Source organism: Macrobrachium nipponense, chromosome 2 (genome assembly GCF_015104395.2).
Source record: "Macrobrachium nipponense isolate FS-2020 chromosome 2, ASM1510439v2, whole genome shotgun sequence".
NCBI classification, from domain to species: Eukaryota; Metazoa; Arthropoda; class Malacostraca; order Decapoda; family Palaemonidae; genus Macrobrachium; species Macrobrachium nipponense.
The window spans coordinates 51,136,547-51,162,594 of NC_087201.1; the positions used below are offsets into that span (position 1 = coordinate 51,136,547).

At 35.7% G+C, this 26,048-nt stretch overlaps 1 protein-coding gene across 10 annotated transcripts in view; it reads left to right on the top strand.

Moving 5' to 3' along the window:
* Positions 1-25,835, top strand: part of LOC135220566 (cytohesin-1-like) — a 522,334-nt gene extending 496,499 nt beyond the window's left edge. For 8 of the 10 annotated variants that reach the window (XM_064257804.1, XM_064257806.1, XM_064257805.1 and 5 more), the window contains 7 exons: positions 10,971-11,035; positions 17,854-17,969; positions 19,589-19,739; positions 19,991-20,252; positions 20,475-20,705; positions 21,343-21,521; positions 24,081-25,835. In XM_064257804.1, the coding sequence (XP_064113874.1) occupies positions 10,971-11,035; positions 17,854-17,969; positions 19,589-19,739; positions 19,991-20,252; positions 20,475-20,705; positions 21,343-21,521; positions 24,081-24,159 (1,083 nt within the window). In that variant the 3' untranslated portion in view covers positions 24,160-25,835. Of the gene's footprint in view, positions 1-160; positions 891-10,970; positions 11,036-17,853; positions 17,970-19,588; positions 19,740-19,990; positions 20,253-20,474; positions 20,706-21,342; positions 21,522-24,080 lie in introns of all 10 variants that reach the window. The other 2 variants (XM_064257798.1, XM_064257799.1) reach the window with 1 other exon arrangement.
* The last annotated feature ends 213 nt before the right edge of the window (positions 25,836-26,048 follow it).

A 26,048-nucleotide genomic window follows, 5' to 3' on the forward strand; every position in this document is an offset into this window, starting at 1 on the left:
TGATTTTGTTGAATATCCGAGTCTTGTCTTTTTGGATTGTATAGTTTTTAATATTTTAGAAATATTTCCGAATATCAATAGTTAGTGCTCATGATTATCTTCTGTGATTTAATATCGGGAAAATTGCACATCTTAACCAAAACTTACTTTTATATTTTAGTATGGAGAAGGATTTTTAGGACAATAGGAAAGAGATGAGAGCAGTTATTCCCAACATGAAATAAAAGAAATGAATATAAGTAAGTTTGAATTTGAGACCCGATTTCAAGCTGCATTTCTAGTGAAGGATGCAAAGGAACAGTGAACCATTTTGAATGAACACATTTAAGAAATATACTTATAAACTACGGTGACGAAGGATAATTGTGTAGTGCTCGTATTTTTGTTTCTTTGGGCTACGCCCGAGTGTTTGTTGCCGTTGGCGTGGGTGAAAGAGGGCATGTTGGGTGGGTGTACTGTTATACACTATGTACCGTGCATGGGCCTGGCGAATGGTCCAGTGCATATCATGTAGTTGGCTTTCGGGGGACAAGGCGGACGGCACCGACATCGGATGCGAGTGCGGATGGGTGCGGGCGTGGGCGTGCATAGAGAGCCGCAGGTCTCGCCCACTCTCCCATTCGTTCCACCATGAGAGCCGCCTACAACTGGGCTTCCACGAACACCTCCCCGAGGGCCACCAGAACACAATTCACGCCCATGAACCCATCTCCTGCCAACCTCGCCGGGCTCTCGATGGCCACCACAATCACTCGTACCCTTCGAAGGAATACCACGGCCCCACAGTGCACGATGGCCTCCCTTGGGTGGTCTCCTCTCCCAGTGAAGACAGTAGTAGCATCTACAATAAAAGCAGTACGAACAGCGTCAGCAGCACCAGCAGTCTTAAGGTATTGGACGGAAGCTTTATGTTTGTGTTTTGTTGTATGCCAGGTATGTATGTATTTCATTTTCCTAGGTGACGTCTCAGGCGCTTTATTCTCCTCCCTGTACACACTGAGAGAAAAGGCCCATTATCCTTGGAGGAAACGGGAGGATGTAAGTTACATGGGATTGTTGCAGTGTGGGTGGGGTCGCTCGACACGCTACTGATGAACAGTGCAGTATGTGTGGCTTTTTTTGCACTTATACTGTTTTCTAAACAGTTGGTTATTATTACTTGGCGTATATTGTCGTTTGGCGGTTTCTGTGTTGTTAAATTATTTGCCAAACGTTTTATAGTATTTTAACTGTTGATTTATATGTTATCTATCTTGTATTAAATGGGTTTTGGATTTACTATGTGTTTAGCGAGTGTGTATTCACAAATGTGGGGAAGTCGTGATTTCGTGGGAAGGCAGGCAGGCCCTAGCAGGAGCTGGAGGAGCGTTTGTGGGAACAGCTTTCATTTTGTTTACCGGGTAGAAACTCAGCTTCTGTTGTAGACTCTACCAATATTGCTTTGTGAAAGAAGTAGTTCCCATGTCCTTTGCAACAAGGGGAATGTATTTACGATAGGGAATACAATACTGTACTGTGCAGGAAATCTAAGAACTCGTAGAAAATTGGTTCAAAATTTAAGCTACTTTGAAAACCACATTTCACGGAATAAAATGTGGTACTCGAGTATTTATTATTATTATTATTTTATTATTATTATTATTATTATTATTATTATTATTATTATTATTATTATTATTATTATTATTATTATTATCGAATTAGACATACGTTAATATCTGAGTAATACACGCACACAGGATTTTGGAAATCTTGCATGTACAGTACTTCATATTTGCGCAAGAGGTTTAGAGCCCACCTTGGAATTCCCCAGGAAGGCAGTGCCATTTTGGGTGTCCACTAATCCGTTCTCACCGGAATCTGTCCCATCTCATATCCGTTGCTGTCCATCCAAATTTGTCACGACGGGAAGGAAGACCAAGAATTGACATCCTTCGTCTTTGTGCACCACTGTAAGGGAGTACGGTTGTACCTCGATGTATGAAATAAACTTGTTTGGTCATTTAGCCTATATTTTTGTATTAGGAAAAGTTTTGGTTCCAAATATTGTCAATAATTCCATAGATGTTTATAAATAAAATTCCCGTTTTTGCTTCATAAGTATAGTACATTCGTTGGCGTTGTTATCTTACCTCTTGACTGTTTACTGGTCTTTGGTAATCATTATTGAGAAAAACTGTTTGTGACTTACGTTGCTTTGCGTAATCCGAGTCTTTTATGATCGCATATCGCAAGTGAGTCGCCTGCGTTGCCTGCTTCAGTCTCTTCTTCGGATATGCTGATTATTATAGAAAAAAAAAATTCTATTTTCAGTGGTTTAAATGTAATTTTTCACGTGCAAGAAAACGAGTGGAACGTCCTTGGAGTGATTAATGTTTTTCTTTTTTTTTCCACAAAATTCTTCTAGCATTCTAAGGTGTTATTAATTAATTTTATTAGATGCATATATAGTAGAGGGAGGATTGTGTGTTGTTTTGATACCCGATTAAACGTAAATTTCTGCCCACGAGGATTTCTCGTATTTTTTACTGTGTTGACAGTTGATGATGAAATTGATGAGGCAACACAAGCATTGGTGCTGATATGACTGTAGTAGTTGCACCAACACACGAAGACACACAAACACGAGACATCTGTGGATTAATTGTAGTACATCATTGTCAAAATAGCACAGTAAAAAAAATATTTGCAGCAAATTTAAAATCGGTTATTTGCCGATTTTTTAAATTTTGAAGTTACACTCATATAGTGAACATTCCTATTAAAATTTCAATCTTATAATTAACGATCAGTAATGCTTTGGTGCAGTTGTTTTTTAACCCAAGGAAGCTGAAAAAGATATTGCTTTGTGGAATGACCCTATGTAAAGGTTTTAAGTTAGTTTTACGTCAATATAGTTCATAGATGTCTTCATGGTTGTTATTTCCACCAGATATTGCCACGTCTGTTGGTGCAGTTGTACTCTTAAGTAACTTTTAAGGGGACAGTTATATTTTTTCATGATCATATGTACTAGAATAACAAAATTCATAAGAAGATAATGATGAATTATAGACAGCTACAGAAGTCGATTGCCCTAATACTGGTTGACGTTGATGTCCAAAAATAGTTTAGCTCAGGGAAGTATCAACCATAACCAGGCATTGAAGTCGTCTCACAACGTAAAAACATTGGAAGACAACAGAAAGAAAGTCCATATCCATTTTTGGATGCTGGTCCTCATCTGGTAGGTCAAGTAGATGTGAGAGGGCAGTTACGAAACGTCTTGCCGGACAGACGAACACCACTTGAGATATTAGGATGTTTGTTTTGTTGTCGCTTATTGTACCGTACGTTGACCGGAGCCTTCCATTGGAATGATGATATTTTCTGAACAGATACGTGAGAGCTAGGCGGTATGGGACTCGTTTAATCATGCAATTTGGAAGTAAAACTACAATACTGTCCGATTGGGACAATTTATTTATCATCATGGTTTGATCTATGTAGTGTGGTCCATTTGTAAGTCATTGTTTATGGTTGTCTTGAATTGTTCATCTGCGTTGTAATGGTTTCTGAATGGAGAAACTTTGACCTTTTGATTTTTATCTTCTGATACGTCGACGTGATTGAGTACTATATTAATGCCTTTGGGGACCTTTTCTTTTCACTCCATATAGCGAAGTAGACAAATCACTCTTTTCCTAGGTAATAGGGATTCGAGTATGAACTTACTATGATTGATTTGTAACATAAGCAGTAGATTCAGCAGTCAAATTATTGGAAATAGTTGCTAGGAGTGCGAATAGCTAAACTATGGAAATAATTTTTTTACTAATATGAATTATGCGGAGCAGCTAGGCTTAAATCTTCATCTTCCATGAGTAATCACTGTTAGTACATTAAAAGAATAGGCTACAGCTCTGTGGACCAGGCTCTAATAAATTCCTTAGTTGCAAAAGAGAAAAGGAAATGGAAGTTAGGTAACATGCCAGGTGAACTTACAGTGATATACAGTTAACCTTGACGAGCAGCCGTCCAAATGTGACTGAATTTGATAACAAGCATTTCCCTTGATTTGTAGAACCCAAACTTGTCTTCAGTATTTTGACGTGTTTAAAACTAAAGCCCTAAAATTTCATAACCCATGATTACCTAAATTCTTGCAACCTAACGTTTGTGGGACGATAGTCAGTCAGTCAATGGTGGTTTGCACGCCTTGCCTGCCTCAGCATTTCGCAATTCCAACGGAAGCAGCCTCAGTCCTTTGTAATGGTAGTGCATTAAGAAGCAAGTTGCATTGACGTTCTAGTTAGGCCTTGAAGAAAAGACGGAGCACAAACAGCGCCAGGCAGATTTGGAAGCGATTTACAAAGCTAGCTTCTCGATCTTATTCAGACCACTCGAAAATGGCGGTGCTTATAAGTATTGCAGTCCCCCCAAGCGTCTTCCGCCTTAGTAATGACAATTAATGTCATTACTGGGGATGATCATTATATCTCGCCAAATGAACGTCTGTTTATGCTGTTGCGCATACGTGACTGACTTGTTCGTCCTCGCAGTCTCCTCTTTTGTTCTGGCAGTCCCGTTTTCAAGGAATGGTTAACGCGAATTCCTGAGTGGCGCTCGTCGTGGGGTTAATAGTTTAATCTTCACAGTACCTCATGTGAAGATGGATTTATTTGATAAAGGTTTGTTTTATCTACTTTTCTGGGATGTTTTAAGCTTTCGTGTGTGCAAATGAGATGTTGAATGTGATCGTAGATGTATTTGAATGTTAAACCAGATGCTATTATGATCCAATTACACATTTAAAATGCGGGTGTGTGAATGATATTATACCATTATTGCTAACTAGGTCTCTCTCTCTCTCTCTCTCTCTCTCTCTCTCTCTCTCTCTCTCTCTCTCTCTCTCTCTCTCTCTCTCTCTTGTTAGCAACTAACATATGCAATAATTTGTTTTCATATAATACAAATTTTTTATTGTTGAAAATAAATTTCGGGGTAAATAAGAAGTACCGGTATATTTAGTCCTTGAGTTTAAACCTTCGGCATTAGGAAATTAGACGAAATGTTCAATAGAATAACCCAATATTAGAATGAAAATTGTTTTCCTAGAGCCCATTATTTTGAGCACAGTTCCATGAAGTTTAAATTGACATACTTTTGTGAATTCGGTCTGATCGGTGCTTCAAAATTTTGTGGATTTGCACATTAACAGCTCCAGCATTTAGGTATAAAAATGGTTTTCAGGAGAAATTTTGTGTTATACTATAAACAAGTCCCCTCTATTTGAAATCATAAATAATGTTTTTAGCACAAAAAGTCTTCATCCTTCGTCTGTCGAGTTATTGTTTGTTAATGTTTCAGTCCTATTGTTTCTCTTCCAAGGTAGCAGCTTCTGATAAGGGTTTCTCGTCCTTCTTTTCACACTGCGTATTTTATAATTTGTTATGTCTGCTTTCGTCATAAGACTTGGGTGGTAATCGCATGTCATATGGGCACAGTTTCCTTTAGGACAAGGTGTCTCTTTGGTGAAGAAAAGTGGTTGAATATTTTATAGAAACGGAAGCCAGGTGAGAACGTTGTCGATAGAACTAGATCATACCGTATAGTACTCAGCCTACAGTATGCGGGGCTGGCCGAACTTCAGTTGGGACTTTATACTTCCGTAGAATAATCACGGAATGCCTAATAAACACGTACGCACGTGCGTATTAATTGCGTTTGTGTAAAGTGGAAATTTCTATTGGAGGTGAAAGCGAGCGTTGTTTTTTTTTACTTTATACTTTCAGAAATGCGCGATTTGTCAATGAGGGATACGGTGAGAGTCCTACACACACATACAACACATATAATGTGTGTGTGTGTGGAAGGAATAGCCATCGTTAGCTTAAAATAAAGTCGTTAATATGGACGATAATATAGAATGCAACATAGAAAAACGAGCAGTGTCAAGTTACAGCTTGCAACAATATTGTTCTAAGGGTAACCAATTTGCAGTGACATCTATAATGCAATCTCTCATCCCATTCCTTAATTGGTGGGTTATCGTATATGTTGTTAACATTCTCTTTTTCTCTCTCTCTCCGTTGCTTTTCCCAAAAATATTTAACCGTGGCACTGTGCAATTTTTCCTCCCAGATCACTCTCAAGAGTATGAATGTAAAACTCAATTGGATTTCTGTCGCGTCGCCTGGCTGCTGTAAACCTCCCATCGTAACGCTATATGCTCCGGCTGTATTAGGTGTACTCGAACATTCTAGTGTGTCGTGAGCTATTTTGAGTCTTTGCTTGTTGATAGCTGTAAACTTTGTTGTTTGGCTCTTGCATTAAACTTGGTTTTTAATAAAACCTCGATATTGATATAAGATATCACGGAACTAATCCCCGCCTTCCAAGGTGTACGATAATTTCTACAGACTGATTGATGCACATAATTACCAGACAAATTGGTTAATTAAGACGTGCGTATATGTATAAAGTAGGGGTGACGTTTGTCGGCTTGATTATGAGTTGAGTGCAGCTGGGAACAACGGCACATGAGCTCAACCTCCCGTATCCCCGGTCTATTTAACCTTGGCGTTCCATAGCGATCTTTCGCACATTCTCATCACATCCGTCAAGGGCCTACCTATACTCGTTTTTTTTCCATCTGTCCACCCGCCTGTGGTGGTTGCGTATGGTAACACTGCGTCCCGGGCTTTAGTTAGTGACATTCAGCTTACATTTAACAATTATAATATCCAATTTTGAATATTAACTGTGTAATTCGCATACCGTAAATTATTTAAACACTGTTTAGTTGCAAATGTACACCCAGATTTCCTTTAATTTACCTAAAAATTAAACATAGCGTAACTATCTAAAGCACGGGACGCAGTGTTACTATACGCAAACACCACAGGTGGTGGACAGATGGAAAAAAACAGAGTATAGTGAGCCACAGCTTGGTACTTACCTTCAGACGCCGACTACCCGGGTAGTAAGTGTTCGCGTCACCAGTTGTTTGCAGTGAAGCATCTTTGCTACTGTCAGTAGTTGCCATTGTATTCGCTCTGAGGAAAAAACATTATAGTATTTTTCTTTGTTTTTAAAGCACTGATACCTGTATTTTCATTTATTGCCAGCTAGTCCCCATTTTTTTTATTTTGCATTTGAGCAAGAACAAATCTGCTGTAGTGACGAAGCATAATCACCGGAAGCGCTTTTGTGTGCGGCTGCGATTACTTCTGATTAGAGAGGAGAATGTTATTGCTGAAAACCTGGGCGGTTTTGAATTGTGGGCAAGGATTTTTCCATCCCGAAAACTGATGGAGATTGGGTAACGATTAATATTCGTTAAAAATAACGAAGGCTGTGTAGAGTGACCTTGCAAGAAATGCAAGTAGATCAGATGGGCTTGAAAGAAAAACTTTTGAGTAACATGTAAGAACTGTACATTTGTTTGTTAAAACTAATGTTGACTGGTACAGATGAGTTAAATGTAATTTCAGTTTTACTTGAATTAAGGAGAAGACAAAGCGAGTGCTTGTGCCCCAGCACATCTCTGATCAGCATATCATAGGATTATTTGCGTGGTTTCTATTATGGACGAATTCCTACAGCTTAGGGTTTGCTAAACTTCAATGTAATTGTATCACACACACACACACACACACATATATATATATATACATACATATATATACACAGTTTAGGTGAAAAGATAATCATGTATATGATTAAGCTGGCTTTATGCCATAACGGGCTCTTGCTCATAGAGCAGCCCATAACGGTATAAGTATTGTACGTGATGTTAGCTTGTTAATAGGTACAAGTCAGTTTAGCGTCTACATCTGTGTTCCTAGTTTCCATCATATTACTGGGGTTTCTCTTTAGTCAGACCTTGTGCTCTAGAACTATTTGATATAACTCGAAGGTGTTAATACTTGTACCCAAGTGCTTGCTCTAAGACCGACGATATTTTCCTGTAGAAGTTGTTAATTTCTTTGCTGGATTCTCTTTTGAGTGTTGCCCATATTGAAAAGAGCTCATTCTCTTGATTTTGGTGACGTGGGGCCAAAGAATTGCCTCTGGGGATTTTCCCTTGGGCCGGTGTAAGGAAGCCTCCGAGCAAGACCGAATGTCGCCCAGCTTTTTAGAGAGAGAGAGAGAGAGAGAGAGAGAGAGAGAATCTGAAAGTCACGGCTGGAAGAACTAGGTCTTATCAGCTCATGCGCATGTGCCAGTGAAAGTAAGCTGTGACGAACAGAGCAGCATTTTGAGATCTTTCAAGACGCGGCCGATATCGGAAGATTATTGTATAATGGGTTCGGTTTCTTATGAAGAATTGGTGCACCAGATAATCAGCTGGGAATCTAGATATCTTATTAGTAAGTTCATATATATAAATAATGGTTAATAATATAAATTCGTTTGAATGAATTGTTTTAAGCGAATCAAGATGTCAAATGTGCGTAGAGCTAAACCCATAATAGTAGGTTGAGATTTGTTTTGGTTAATCTCATCCTTACAAAGAAAGTAAGTTTGATGAAATCCGAGATATTTAGAATATCTACTAATACGTAAACATTCTTGCTCTCCATGGATATAGTCAGGAGGTTGGTATATTTGTATTGACAGTATACGCAAGCTGGCTGCCTTCCTGAGAGGTACGTGGTGGTTGTGATAGCAGCTTTTCTTCACTTCGTGTGTTCTTTTACCGCCTTAGACTCCAACGGTATGGTTAATATTTTGTATAACTGCTAGCGTAGTAAGAAGACTACAAACACGTCCAGTGAACTTGTGAAGATTACGAATGTTCTATGTTTTATGTGGTAAGATGTCGCGCCTGTTTTTGATAGTGAGTCAGCGAGCGGATTAGCTCATCTTGAAGTCAAGGTGGGGAGATTAGCATTGTAGAGTAGCGTCTCTCTGCAGGCCATTTCCGAGAGAGAGAGAGAGAGAGAGAGAGAGAGAGACGAGAAGGACGTTGAGAGACGAGGAGAGAGAGAGAGAGAGAGAGAGAGAGAGAGAGGTGGCTTTCAAGGAAAGCAATACTATGGGCCTCATAACTTCATAAGTACAACGAAAATTTCATTGGAGAATGAAGAATGTCGAACATTTTGTGCGATTGTCCTATTATGCACATTAGCTTCTAAACTGACGTGTGTGTGTATATACACACACACACACACACATATATATATATATATATTATAATTTAAAATATCTATAAGATATATCTATATATATATATAGATATATATATATATAATATATATATATATATATGATATATATATACATACATATACAGATACACATACGTTATACATATATATATATATATATATATATAATATATATATTTTATATATATATATATATATATATATATAATTATATACATACATACACACATACATATACACATACGTTTACATATAAATATTTGTTTGTTTTGCGTGTCAGGAGATGGGTGTTACAAGACGCTCTTTTTATTTTATTTTTTTACGCGCCCCACATATGCTGGTGGTTTAGGTTAATAACAGCGTGTGGCTGGTAGTTCTCATTAGCTTCACTCCTTTCCCTGAAGGGGGGCGTTTGCGGGCTTTTGATGAGTGGCAAAGGACAAGGGAAAAGGGTAGTGTACGTTTCGCTGAGAAAAATATTTTATCACAGAGTGTACAATCTTTTTAACTGGCGTAACTGGCACCTTGGCGTTAAGGTTACACTTTGGCGTTAAGGTTAAGTATCGAAAAGGTTCTCGTTTGTGAAATTTATACAGCAACACGGAGAACAGTATTGTCATGTGTAACATAAGTACTGTACTAGATATTCTGCAGTATAATTAGGGCAGTCATTATGCGATACACATTTACAGAATTAATCTACCTTCTAAATTTATGTAATAGTGTCCTTTGTTCAATAGCCCAGTATCTGTTAATAAGCTTAGCTCTTTTATGATAGAAAGGTGCATTTGGATTGATAAGCTAATCTTTTGTTGAGATACCATTGGATTTTCCTAGAAGTTGCCAGAGCGAAGTATTACGAACTCGTACAGGCTTGGTGTATTGAATTTTCTTGAAGAAGGGAGTAGTTATTCTTACTGTGTAGGTATATATATATATATACATCTATAAAATAATATATATATCTATATATATATATATATATATATATATATATATATATATATATATATATATATATCTTTTTAGACATGTAATAAGATAGCAGTCTGTGCTTATGTTGATTTATATGCGGTACGGATTTTCCCCGTAAATCAAAAGTAAATGACCAATAAGTGTGGTGAGAATTTCTGAAGCAGTGCTGTGTGGCTTGGTTCCTGACGCTCTCGCCGAGAAGCAGTCATTATAGCCGAGTATTGCAACAGTCTTCAATCGAGTCGAGTGTTGTCTATCTGTAGGCAGCCCCTTCCCGTGTTTTTCCATTTCCTGTTTTGCCACCAAACATATAGGTACGTTTCTGGTGTTTGTGTGTGTGTAAGAAAATTCGTTTCCTCAGTCAGTGCACCTCTCACATGATGCACCGAGGCATTAGTAAACAGAGTTTGCCATGTCCCTTTTGCCTATATCAACACCACTTCCTTTTATTCTACCTTCATTCCCTCTTCCACCTTCAATTTTGGTTTCCAACCCCTCTACTACGATTTCTTTTCTAAAGTGCCGTGTGGCCAGTGTCCTGGTCCTTGGCTTGACAGCCCAGACTCCATGAAATCAGTTAAATCGATCATATTCTCCCAGGTTTAAAACTGATGCAATCAGTGTAGCGTTATCACAGTCATTTTCGATTATGATTGGCTGAATTGTAAACTGCATTGTTAGCAACATGAGCGATATGATCATCATCATTTAGCAGTGTTCATTTTTACTTCATTATATTATTTTTTTCTTATACCAAGACCGTATGCTTCATTATCACCTAAATTATTTCAGTTAATAGTATGTTACTAAAAGTTTTTTTTTTTTCTCCCTCTCTCACAGGCCCTTAAAGATGAGATGGCAGAAGTCACCGCCGAGATGGAGGCCCTTGATACGGGGGAAGACAGGTAATATAATTTGGTTGTATTTGATTTGTGTTACTGTTCTATTAAGTTGATGGGGTTTTCCGAAGAGGAGTTCCTTGCTTCAGACATTTTCAGCTTTACCTTCATTGATCTCGTTACGTCCAGCATTTTTCAAATGATAGAAGATCTGTTTTGAAAGACTTGAAAAAACTGAGTGCCCTTTTGTGTTTTGAAGCACGTTGTTCCTGTTAGTACACAGTCCACTGCCTTCTGGGATTCTCTTTCCATATAGGAAGTACAGTATATGTTATGTCAAAAATGCTTTGTTCAAGGGAAAGTTAATGGCTATTGTATAAAGTGCATCACCTTAACTCCAGAGCTCAAGAGAGTCGTGATTCGGTTGTTGACACTTCATGTTTGGGTTATTGTGCTGCCAGATGTCTCCAGTCTTGAATTTGTGTAAAGCTAATCTTATTGCCAGTTACTGCTGACCTTTTTATACGTCAAAAGCTTATTGCCCTAAATGGCTTATGCTATCTGATGTGGGATTTTAATACGCTATTAGGAGATTCATTTCCAGTCGTCAATATTTTTTTTTTTTTTTTGTCATATGTGATCTCATGTGGACGTCTCTTCGGATCTATTATCTGTTTAGCTATCTGTTTAGCGTAACTGTAATGTTTATAGCAGTTAAAAGGTTGTGGTAGCCGTAGTGATTTGAGACGCCAGTATTGCTTAGCGTCATAAAATTAGACGCAGGAAAAATTGAAGATGTCTTTAACCTGGTGCTGCTCAGTATGGATTTCTTGAAGGACCCAATTTTCGATGTGCTTAGCCCACAGAAGAGAGCTTAAGCAGTGAAGCTTTTAAAGTTCACCCTTATAGAAGTACTTGCTTTGCTTCATGCTTTCTGTTCGCTTGCTTAGGTAAGCGCGTTCGTCGGTGTAGCGGAAATTCCTTTAATCTTTGCAGAATCTAAAACAGTAGTAATTATGTTATGCCTCCTGTGGTTATTTATATTCAGTTTCCCATATTACTTATAGCTATTACGACGGAAGTCAGAAAGTTATATATATATTTTTTTTATCTTTTAGTTTTAGACATAGTTTTTAGACATATATATATATATATATATATATATATATATATATATATATATATATATATATATATATACATAAGACCTGTTTCCATTTACTCTTGATGTACGGGACATCTCGTGCTTTGTTCTCGAATTTTTATTCACGGTTCGTTTGACGGGTGTCCTTGAGAATTTCGCTTGAACGAAGTCATAGCTTTCGTAAGGTGACATTTATGGATGAAGTTTTTCCGCGTAGAACTTAAATAAAGGATTTATAGGAATGTATATTTATACGCCAAAGAAATAATCTATCTCCCAATATCTTACTTGTTTATCGATCGGATTTCATTTAAACTTCGATGATGATGATAAATCTTGTCTGGGCATTTTCGTTACGACTTTGTACATTCTTACGAATTGAAACATGATGGTAGCATGAAAGTTCTGACGCTCTAAATCTATTACTGCAGGTTTCCTACTCCCTTTCAAAGTTAGAATATATACTAATACAGCACTCTAGCAGAGTAAAAAGCAGTATTATTATATACACGTATATATACACATATATCGATTGAGTTCTGCGCATCTGGGTGGGCGATTTAACCTACCAATATTTAAAATGGCGTAGGTTAAAAGTCATTTTTTTCAACAGGCAATAGCATTGAATCCGGGGCATGGTAAATATTGCTTTGGATTATATAAGATGCGTAAAAATTTAGTGTGGTGATATAATTATTCTCCAGTTATTTTTCATTAAAAAAATCTCGAAGGTTGACTGCTCAGATAAATATGGCTGCTTTTCTGAAGAGGCCGAGCGTTAAAGAAACCTCTAGGTAGACAGACACAGGAGGATGAAAACAGTTCGAGACTGAGTAAATATTTACTCGATGATCGCCCTCACTCACTCGGCGCACCGGATGCCGCCTTCGATGGATGCGGCGCTGCTGCTATTCACTGCTGTAACCAAACAATTCACCAAGGCTCGCTCGCTCTCTCAGTCATGTAAGATATACTATGAATTGGGAGTCGAGTACGTTTATTCAAAAGTGGCCGTTTGTATCTTGTAAGTTTACAAGTCTAATGACAGCATGGTTTCGTTGAACACTTAAAATTTAATTGCAATGTATACCCTGTTGTTGACGTGGAACTGACCAAGATAAACTGTTGGCTTAGCCTTTTATACATTAGAATACCAGCGAGATGAAGAAAAACTAGAAAGGTGTGTACCTGGCGTGTCCTTCAAGGAAATTCCCGTCCACTCGCCACACGCTCACACTGGCTGGCTACACACACACACACAACACACACGGCGGGTAAGAGCGATCGCTGGGTTTCTTGGTGATCGTACGTTTCCTAGAATTGCTGTGATGAGGTAAATCCCCATCTGAATCTAGCACTCGTGAGTAAGAATGGAAGAATAATGGTAATTGCCGATGCTACCTCACAACCCGGAGCGTGCTCTGTTGCTCAATGGTGGTTATACCACATGAGTCGTCCAGGACTCCCTCCAAACACAAAAGGAACAAGGTTTGTAACTGCCTCTTGAAACATGGTTCTGGGACGAAAAACAGGGAGGGCGATAGATGAAAATTATTTGGCTTTACAGAATTGTTCAAGTTGCACTTTTCAGGCATATACTGACCTTGAACCCTTCCGCCTGCCCCCCCCAAACAAAGAAGTAAATGCAATTTATGGTCGTTGGACCCAAAAATCCAAGATGTAAGATATTTTTATTGAAAGATCGGTACACTGTGAATTCCTTTTTACCATATATTGGCATATTCAAGAATTTTCGTTCCTTAGAAACTCATATTTGGTGTAGTAAAATTCTTAATTATGGTTTTTTCCGGTCTAACGGCTCCACTTTCATCTCCAAAAAGGTCGTACACTTATGGTTGATTTCTGTTAGGTTAAACAGTACTTACACCAGCTCTTGCGTTTGTAATCAGCTGATAGAACCAGAAAGTTTTTTTTTTCAGTAATATAATATACCTGGCCAGTTTCATTTATCTTATTTTAATACCGGAAAATTTTACTACAAAATTTTCGACTTGCCTGGATGGATTGGAACAAAATTGAGTGACATTTTCCTAATCTGGCTTTAAATTGCAAAAGTTATTTCAGCTTTACTTGGTTGTATATTTAAGAACAAAACGCAGAGAGAGGACTTTAGCTTGTATTAGGGTTGCGGTATCATTCTTTGCAAGGGGTCCTGTTATTTACTGAATGTCAATTCAGTACAGCAAGCATTCAATCCTCCTTCGAGTGGATCGGTAGAATAATAATTTCTTACGGAATTCAGATATGCTATTCAAATCAGTTTTAGAAAATGTATATGGAACAAGCCTACAGGGGCCATTGATTTGAAATTCAAGCTTCCAAAAGAATGTGGTTTTCATAAGAAGGTACAGGAGATAAAGGTAATATAGAAAGAAGAGGAAGGTTATGAGAAAAGGAAGAAAGACAACAAATTAATAGACATAAATAAATACACGGGGAATCGTTGTAGGGTATATAGTAATGCACTGAATCGTCGCTTGAACTTAGTGAAACAATAAATTTTGCGCAGGATCTAAATACGCCAAACATCCGTATACCATTAAGATGTTTGATACACCTACGAATCGCACTTGATCGTCGTCAGTTGATTCACACTACTAAACCATAAACCATCCATATCGCCGTCATGGAAAATGCGTAGTAGTACTGCAGAGGATGTTTGGTTTGTTTTGGTGCTAGTCATTGTGCGTCGTGGCCCAAATTCTTCGAAAATAAAAATGCTAGAGTTTATCAATACACACAGGACACCTAAGTATGCAGTACATTCGGCGACAAAGGTCTGTGGTTGCTGCAAATAAATATGCCTATTTTAAACTCCAGTCTGAAATTCACACGCATGTCATTATCAAAGGAAAGTTGCTCATCCTCTTTAGCCATGGCGCTGCTTTCTCCGCCTTCCTTGTTAATCGCCAGTGTGCCGGTTTTCGTTACCAAAGTCTCAGCCTCTTGCAGTATATTTTCCCGAAATTATGCCGTTTTCGCTCTAACTTTTGCGGAGTCAGAAGCTCTTTATGTGCAAATGAAGTATAGGTGAATGTGTAAACCATGAGGTGTTGACGCACTTTCAAAACAAGAAAAAATTCTGTCTCCCGCTTTATAGGAATATGGAAAGGGGTTAACGCATAGCTTTTCTTCTCTCTGTAATACAGATAGTTTGGTGACGAAGGTTACCAAGATGCATATAATCCTAAATGATTAATAATCTTTCACCATCCATTATCTGTTTACCTGGCAAGTCGAGGAGGGAAGAAAAAATTGTTTTCAATAGGTTAATGAATTGTCTTGCAATGTTTTTCTTAAGGATGAATGCCATTGCTTATAAAGATTTTAGGTTCTTGTTAATAATTACTTGCGTACAGTATTTTTAAGATCATTCTTTTTGTCAATGAGCCTATTATCTAGCCATTTAATATACCAACTCGAGTTCTTTTTGTGCTAGACAGTTGGACGCTGTGTAAGTGGAGATAAGAGTTCGGATGGTTTAGCAGCGTTCTTTTTCGCCATGCTTTCAAGGGGCGGAGTATTTGGGGTACTACCTATCAAGTCCTCGTCGAGTATTTGTACCCAGGTCCATTTGCTTAAAGGAACCAAACCTTAGATGATATAAGCACTTGTGTGATTCTTTACCACAAAATCATCCACGGCTTTTGATGCAGTATCAGAATACACCATCTCTGATGCTCTAATTATGTTTGGAATACTATTCAGACGCATTGGCTCCCAGTTTATTTGTTTGGAATTGGGCGAAACACATTGGAGCGTAAAGTCAAAATTAGATGTTAAAGTCAAGATTTTAAAAGCCGTGTTTAACGTTATTGTTCGTATTAAATAAAATTGAATGGCAAGGCTAAGGTCGTTGGAACGTTGGTAAAACCCCCAAACACTTCAGTAAAATACAGATCACTTAGTATGAGTGTACTTGACTAAGAGTTCATATGAGACCGTTGGGGAAAGATCAGAGATTCGTTGTGTTGGTTTAGCCTTCGTTTGGTTGAATTGCTTAATGTGTATACAGTACGTGTATACATTAATATACGATATTTTATATATGTATATATATATATATCTATATATATATTTATAATATATATATATATATATATATATATATATATATATATATATATAATGTATGATATATATATATAGTAGGATAGATATATATATATATCTATATATATATAATATATATTGTGTGTGTGTGTGTAGAGGTTGAGGGATCTTTCTTAATTAGTTTAAATGTGTTCAGGACGAAATCCAGCAAAATTTACATTTACACAACTAGAAAAGTGTTTTAAAAAATGCGTCCTGTTAAAAAAAAAAAAACGGGTGTTAAAAGACTTAGATCTTCAAATTTATGGTCCAAGACAGTGTTACAATCAGAATACTGAATTAGTATAGGCCACCTTTGCCAGCGGGGAACAGTTACGTATTGGGCTTCTGTAATCTAAGCGTCTTATTTGACAGAACATAGCCACCTGCCTCTAGGCTACAGTTGCACAGTTGGAGCTGATGCCTACCGCATTGTTTGCTCACATTCGCCAGCATTTAACTGTATCTGGTAGTTTGTCACACCTGCGATTCTCACAACCTGTTATGATACTTCCACATAACTTTGAAATGTTAAGAAATGGATTTAGGTTATGACTTCAATGCACTAACTGTAAACATACTTAAAGTTGATGAACAATCGTCTTTTCTTTTGTTAGCAACGTCACTGCTATTGAGATGTGGTAACATTGCCCCCATAAATACGTAGAACCTGTCTGTGTCACCTTGAGAAACAGGATAGCTTAAGGGCTAAGCGAAGATATGCATAATTCCCCTCCCTAATTACCGCCTCGAACTGTTGTGTTCCATAAGGTTAAAAGTAATTTTTTTTAATGAAAGTTGTCAGTTTTGATTACATTTTAATGTGCTTTTTATGAAGTTCCGTGTTTCGGTATTAGCTTTATGCTTCGCAACTTGAGCGGTTTTATGCGTTTTACTCCCTAATCTTAATTTTTTTTATTATGTGTTAGTCCGGTATATTGGTTGGATGGATGTACACGCACAAAGGGTATGCAAGTAATTGAATATAACACAAATGAAAGTAAAGCGAAGTACAACTCGCTGGATAGTCGTGAGAAATCCAACTTTATATTAAGTGTGTTCATATAGCTTTTTCCAGTAACTTGATAAAAGCAATGTGTAAGGGCTTGAACACTTTTGTTTTTACCGAGTGTGTCCATGTGTACTACTACATAATGCGGCTATTATAGGAATCAGTTATTTAACTTATTGTAAGACATTATAGATGATTTGCTTCACCGTAATTTTAAGATTTAGTGTTCCTTTTGCTGCTATATCGCAAAAAATGAAATGACGATTTCCGATATTTTAATAGCTATTTGCAATATGCTTTATATTGAAAGAATACTTCAGCAGTTAGTGACAGCATCGCTTCGTGGAATAAAATTCTGTTCCCTTATGTATTCAACCACTGAATGTGATGAGTCACGAGCTGCAAGTCGAGTTGGACGGGATCTGAAGGTTACTAGTTGAAATTTTCATGGGAGGGTCTGTTGTACTCCAAGTATGCTTTAGTGTAAATTAAATTTATTTCAGTTAAGCAAAATGTAATTGCATGACATGTACGCAATGAAATTTGTATACCACTTTTTATAATGTTTATTTCATTTAGAAGTTATTTTTCTTAGAATCGTATTTTTCTTCGCAGTAAGAACAACCCGAAGAGTAAACAGATGAGCATTGGTCGTAAGAAGTTCAATATGGATCCCAAGAAAGGTATTGAATACCTTATTGATCATGGCCTCCTCAGAAACACACCTGAAGGTGAGTTCCTCAATTTCAAATTTATATGGAAAATATTGCAAAACTTTCATTTGTAGTACATAATACTTCAGCTTCAAAAGTCAAAAATAAGTACGTGTGTGTATATAATAATATATATCATATATATATATAAATATATATTGATACTATTTATATATAATATAGTATAGATTATATAGATTTAGATGTATATAGATATTATATATAGATATATATATATAGATATAGATATTGATATTATATATTTTATAGATTTATATTAATATTAAATAGATATAAGAAGATCTCTAGATTTAATGTTCTATAAGAATCTATATATATATATATATAGATATATATCATTATATAAATATAGATATATAAATGTTCTTTAATATCTAATTCGCTCTACCTCGGAATTAATATATTTTCATATATGTTTAACCGAAGGGGAATTTATTCAGCGATAATAGAATTGCCGGCCGACGGGCACGAACCATCGACATCTTCAATTCCAGGACTGGCAGTGTAAGACTTCACCGTCAGTCCTGGAATTAAAGATGTCGATGGTTCGTGCCCGTCGGACGGCAATTCTATTATCGCCGAATAAATTCCCCCTTCGGTTAAACATATATGAAAATATATTAATTCTGAGGTAGAGCGAATTATATATTAAAGGGCATTTGTAGCTCGATATATGTATATGAATCACCGGTAAGATGTGAATATAGAACTATATATATAATATATATATATTTATTATAATAATATATATATATAGATAATATATATATTTATATATATAATTATAATTAATTTAAGTTGAGTGAAAAATGCATTGTAAGATCATTTCAAAGCTATTTATAGTTGTTTAAAGTTAGTTTTGTCTGAACAGTTAGTGCTTTCTATAGTAAATGTTTTTTGGATCATGTATTAGTAATATTTAAGAAAGTATTTTTTCTGATAATACTTTTATTTAATTGAAGTTATTACAAATAAGTTTCTGTATACTTTTTTTTTAAAGATCGCTACTGGTATGGGATAATTTATTATTAGGTTCTTAGTTTTACTATCGTCAGACTATCAATCGGCTCTTTAAAGCACTAGTGAAGCCGTTCCGAGATTTTTAAATCTTTATTATTAGTCACTAAAAACACATTAGTACATGTAATCAGATTCTTGTATGCTGTAAACCATTTCAAATGACCCTACATAAAATCAAATATTTGTGGAAACCAGTAACAGATGCTCTAGGTGACTGCAAAAACTGCATGCAAGGGATGCTCAAGCCATAAGTAATTGTCAAAGAAAATACCAGAGGCTAATAGTTATCATGAAGGATGACGGCAGAAATAGAGCACAGATAGTTTTATCTATTGTCCATATACACACCGTTTAGAAGCAACTTGCATCTCTTCCTGGCTTGCCTGCCTTGTACTCGCAAATAGCACCTAATATTGTCATCTCATCAAGGTGTATTTTCCATGTTCATCACTTGTTTTTTTTTTTTAATAAATATTGAGGTGCTCCACCGTCATGCCTCAGGAACAGAACTCCAACATAAGTCGGAGAATGCCTGTATAGGGTCAATTTATGAGTCATGTAATATAAATTATTAATTATTTCTTAATTCCTTCTAGATATTGCCCAGTTCTTGCACAAAGGGGAGGGTCTAAACAAAACAGCAATTGGAGACTACCTTGGGGAACGAAATGAATTTAACCAGTCAGTGTTAGATGCTTTCGTTTGTCTCCATGATTTTACAGATCTCATTCTCGTTCAGGCATTAAGGTGAGTTTCATTCACAGTTGAAAATTATGTCAGAGAAAAAAATCCAGGTTAAGTTGTCTTTCAAGACTTGGAGATAATGTGATACTGAAAAGTGAATTCTTTAAAGGAAATTAGGTATCCAAGGATTATCTTATTAGTAGATTCCGCTACCTATATCTGTTATTATTGTATTTGTAATACTGTAATAAAAATTTGCGTCATTATTTATGGAAGGTGAAACGATAAATTAACCTTTCTCTTCGGTATTACAGACAGTTTCTATGGAGTTTCCGTTTGCCAGGAGAGGCTCAGAAAATTGATCGCATGATGGAAAGATTTGCTCATCGTTACTGTGAATTAAACCCCTCAATCTTTCAGCACCCTGACACATGCTTTGTGTTGTCATTTGCTATAATTATGTTGAATACATCATTACATAACCCAGCTGTAAAAGACAAACAGACAATTGAACAGTTCATAGCAATGAATCGTGGTATTGATAATGGTGATGATCTTCCAAGGGAATTGTTGGAGGTAAGGGGTTTTTCCATATTCATAAACTTGAATATTTTTACAATACATGAAATATGCCTATATATCCAAATAAAGTGCAGTTATTGAAATGTAGTGCAGTCAAATTATGGTTATCATAGATTTTGCTGTTATAATTAATTATGGAAGGTCTTAGTTTAGAGATTCACAAAGGATACTTAATGTACTTTAGTGGCCAGACATTTTTATTTATTTTCCTTTCAGAGTTTATATGACAGTATCAAAACAGAACCATTTAAGATCCCTGAAGATGACGGGAACGATCTGATGCATACATTCTTCAATCCTGACCGTGAAGGATGGCTTATGAAGCAAGGTGGCCGTTACAAATCATGGAAAAGAAGATGGTTCATTTTAAATGATAATTGCTTGTATTATTTTGAATATACCACTGACAAAGAGCCAAGAGGAATAATTCCATTAGAAAACATCGAAGTAAGTCTTGTTCCATTTTATCTTTGGTAATTTAGTACTGTAATGTGTTTGAATGAAGTAGGAAATTTTATCTACGTATAATGATGTGTTAAGATTTCCATAAAGAAATATCCCTTTGTTAATTGATAAACAAATGTAAATTTGTAAAAGAATAACTTATTTGAGAATTGAGCAAATTGACAAACAAATGTAAATTTGTAAAAGAATAACTTATTTGAGAATTGAGCATAAATAAGCACTGTACAGTATATAGGAAACTTATCAAAGACGAGGTTTGGAGATGTCACACACAGTTGCCAAGTGGCCATCTCTCATGGCCCAGTGACCACCAGTAGATATTGCAGAACAATTACAAACCAACTTTGCGCAAATGGCATATATTGAACATGTCTCTTGAAAGGAATTTTTGTTGACAACATTCCCAATCTGTCTAGAGTTTAGGCTTCTACAGTACTATAATTTATTAGATAAAATCAAATTAATCTTGTTCCTCTCATAAGGAGAAACTCTAAACCAGTTTTATTTGAACTGCGGTTTTTGTAACCATGCAAATAGCTAGTAAATTCTTGTAAATCTAATAAGGGATATTGACATGAGTTACAGGTACCATTTTAATAAACATTTTTGTATATTACAGGTTCGAGAGGTACAAGATCGTAATAAACCAAATTGCTTTGAGTTGTACGCAACTTCTACAGACTTCATCAAAGCATGTAAGACAGACAGTGAGGGAAAGGTAGTTGAGGGAAAGCACACTGTCTATAGAATGTCTGCTGCAACCCCAGATGAAAAGGAGGAATGGATTAAATGTATTAGGTGAGTTGAGAGTTTCGAGTAAATATATTTTTATAGGTAACATATTAACCCACTTATGATAGGGAATTTATAGTTTGTGTGTAAATTTTCTTACTTTTCGTGTAAGAGCAATAGTAAAGTAGAATGATATGGTAGAAAGTCATCACCATCCCAACATCAGTGGTCGCGGGTTCGATTCTCGGCCATTCCATTGAGGAGTGAGAGATGTGTATTTCTGGTGATAGAAGTTCACTCTCGACGTGGTTCAGAAGTCACTTAAAGCCATTGGTCCCCATTGCTGAATAACCACTGGTTCCATGCAACGTAAAAGCACCATACAAACAAAACACTATCCCAACAGTAGATGTTGAACTATAGCTTCCATGAGACAACTAGTGTATTGCAGTAAGCATATTTTTGGCTTTTTAAATGGTCCTAACCCCCTCATTTTGCAATGTGGATTTGTAAAACCTATTTGTGGATTTTTCTATGGACCATATATACCAATTATTCATGGAAAATTCACCATTCATAGTATTTTTCACAGAGAAATATTCACAAATTACTATATTTTCATTATTAAATGCACTTTTGATAAAACTATTAAAATACTCCGGTATAATCATTTTTAGAGGGGTTTTTAGTATTCACAGATTTTAGCTATTCCCAGGGGGCTGGTATCCATCCCCTGTGAATATATGGGAGTTTATTGTATTAAATATTCAATAATAATATATTTAAATAGCCATCTGTGTACAAAGAATTGAAAGAGCAAACAACTTTTAATGCAGCATGGCTCACAATATTCTGAGGAGGATTTTCTTGCCAAGTCATAGGCAAGAATTGGATATTCAGCTCCTGGATTTATTTCCACTGTCTTTTTAATATATTATGCAAATTTATGAGTTCAAGGTGTGAAATTGTATATTTTTTAGTATATTCTATAATTATGAGTTCAGGTTATAAAAGTATTTTGTATAGTACTGTAACACTTAGGATTTTATTTCAGTTTATCAAAAACATTGTAGCACTAGATTGCGTTGTCAGTCAAATTAAATTTCCGTTGACATACAACATTCAGATATGCTTCTGGCTTGTTCTTGTGGCATCTGTAGGTGTAGGATTGCATATCTTACCTTCTCACTAAATGACAGGTTATTTCCCCAAAGGATATAAGTACATAGACACCTTTTTTTCTTTCCCATTTTCAGTGAAAACTAATGCTATAACTGCATAAATGGGGGACTTGGACCTATTACTGAAGAATTATTGTAAGAAATATGGGTTCACACTTTGTAAAAAATTAACAGCTTTGTTCATTGGATTTTAACATAAAAATGTAGCACAGAACAAATACTATAAGAATAATTAGGAAAGAAGGATGTTAGTTAAATTCCACTATTCAATACAAAATGCAGGGTTCCAATGCTTCCAGTTCCTTGTGGAAAATTTCAGAAGAGTTGAAATACTGTTACAGTTGGTAAGGTATTGTTAATGAATCTATCATGAAATTTAGGCTGTAAAGCTAGGCTGTTTAGGGTACAAAGCTTGGCACTGAGGTATTTTCAGCAATTCAGTATTCAGAACAATGAATGAGATGAAGTATAAGGATCTAAAGATGAAATTGGAAGAAAACCCCCACAAGGCAAACCTTCACAGTTGCACTAATAGTTAGAAAAGTTGGACATGAAGAGGGAAGATAAGAACCATGAATGGAAGTAAAGTAAAAGTCTAAAAACTGAATGCAGCAAAGGATCAAAAGGAAGTTGCAAACATTCTTTTGTGAATTAGTATAAATGACCATGGGTGAATTAACATTTTTATGTAACAGCAAGTGCCTGTACAAATAAATGATAGTTTCCAATCATTTGTAAAGTTTATTGATGGGAATCATAGCTTGTGGCATTACTTATGAAATAAGATATGGCACAAGTACCAAATCCTTAGAATGAAGGAGTGTTCCTGGTCTTGTTACCACTATGATCACAACTTGACATCATTGGTATTTTTCAGAGAAAGCGCTACTCCCCAGTTGAGTCTATAGCTAATGTAAAATCACTGGTAATATAAACATAGGTACACCCTGGTGTTGATGGTATCAGAACTTGCCTCTTACACATAACATAATCTGTCTGTCACTGCATATCTTTGCCACATATTTTTGAACACCTAACAATGTTTTTCATCTATTTTAGATGGTCGTGCTTAACTGTCGGAATTAAAATCACTTGTCAAAATAGAATTTTTCTTTGTGTAATTTTTTAAAATTACAGTTCATCCATTTTAGAAATGAAAGTTAGTGTTGTTTAAACTTTCAACTGTATGTAATAAATTTAATCATTATACATACCATTAACTAAATACAGGATCATCTTAGCCTCCAAGAATTGCCACTCTGTCACAAAATAGAAAAGTTTTTTAAACTACCTACTAGGTTATGTTTTGAGGGGACATTTACAAATAGTTTTCCAAGTATGAACATATTTATTAAGAATAGTGGTTTAGAATAGAATATTAAACTCTACCATCACTTTCAAAAGTTACTGATTTTATTCAATAATTATGCTTTTCTATCCACAGGCAAAGTATCAGTCATAATCCATTTTATGATATGCTGGCTAAGAGAAAGAAGAACATCCAGAAGAACAGCAGTCGATAAACACAAGATTTGTTGCTTAGTGATGAATATAGTACTAAACACTTGAGTTGACTATGTAGTGATTAGTGAACAAATTCAGGAATTGTGGTAGTGACACTACTTTACTTTGGCAACTACTTTCCAGTAAGACAGTGTATACAATTTGTTGTACCTGGTGTCTGTGAATATGTTGGAGCTTAAAAACTCAAACTACTTAAGATTTGGAAGCCACATATGTTAAAATGTGTAAAATATGTATAGTTACAACTGTTCTTCTGTGTGTAATCCTGCTTGATGGTGGTGATGACCAACCTCAGGAGCATTGGGACGTAACGATGTATATATAAATTATGTGTCAGATGTGACAAAAAACATTGTATTTTAAAATGGAATATTTTATTTGTAATTCTTCTGTAATGTCTTTTGGCTTTGCAGGTGTCTTGTAATTATGTAAATACTTAATCTGTATATGTATATGGCTTGCTATGGCATGTAAATGTGAGATGTTGTGAATTTAGAAATGTGAAAATATGTTTTGTTTGCTGTTTGTACTTCTCAAGAGAATATCAGGAGAGTGAAAGAATAGTCACAGACATTGTAAAATACTGTATGTCTTTTAGGCACACGTTATATCTTGATACAGTAACTGATATCAATTTGGCATTGGTATTTACAATATGTCTTAATTTCAGGTTCAAGCACACTGTGCTGTAATTTGGTACTTTGGAATTTGGTGATGAAAGAACAACTGGCTCACTGTAAGCATATTAACAAAGTCTGGAGAAAACTTCTTTAACCAAGCTCCAAAATGAGGGCTACAGGATAATTGTTTGTTAATTTTATTTTTTTAATGGAAGTTGTACGTACAGATGAATCCTGTCGCAAATTTTTTACAGTATTTTTTGAATTAATATTTTAGATTACATAAATACAGTAAATAAATAAGTGGATATTATCACACATTATTTACTTTTTAATAATATTTACATATGTGATTAGGTTATATTCGCTGAGTTGGACCAAAGAATTATTTACAATTTGCAGAACCACTCTTGTTAAAACCACAGTATTTCCTGATATCAGCTGTATGTGATTATATGTCAATTATTGTAGCATGAAAAAAATTGATCTCAAATAATTTATCTACTTTCACAGAACTACTTGGCAGGGTATGTTTAGGGGCTCTTGAGATCCTAATTTTAAGTAGACACAGAGTATTCAAATATTATTACAAATATATTTGTGAGTAATGCTATATACTATTCTCACCCAAGATAAAATTCTTCTTGTTTTCATGCAATTGGTACGTATTGCATTTTTTGTGTTTAGTTTTGAAAGGTTTTCACAAAATTCACTAAACCCTCAACTTTTTATTTTAAAGTGTCATTACGTCTACCAAAGAGTGTTTGTTTATTAGGATTCAGCATCAGTCCGCTCGGAAATTAGCCTTTATTTTTCCTTGTGATGATTAACTACCGAGTAACACTATAGTTTATTTATATTCTTGCCTCTGTTCTTTTCCATTCATACATATGTTTGTTATAATTTGTACTAAGTAAAGGATTTATTTTCTTTGCCATTACAGTACTGCTGCAGAATTCCTTATATTTGATTATGTACAGTCTTGTAAGGGAAATCCTGTTGTAAATATTTCTGTAGTACTTTATATAATTGTAATTAATAAAGGGAAGAATTTCTTTTGTATAAAAAACTCAACCTCTTTCATGAAAAAATACTCCAAGAAATGGTCAGGAATGCAGGAATCTAATGTGCATGTGAATAACTTCCCCCAAAAAACCATGTACATAGTTTTCTAAAAACATTAGTAGTCTATTTAAATTTATTGTGTACCTAAAGAGAATGTGTAACAAATCTGCTGTCGAAAATTCTCTAGTGCCTGCTGGAGTCCA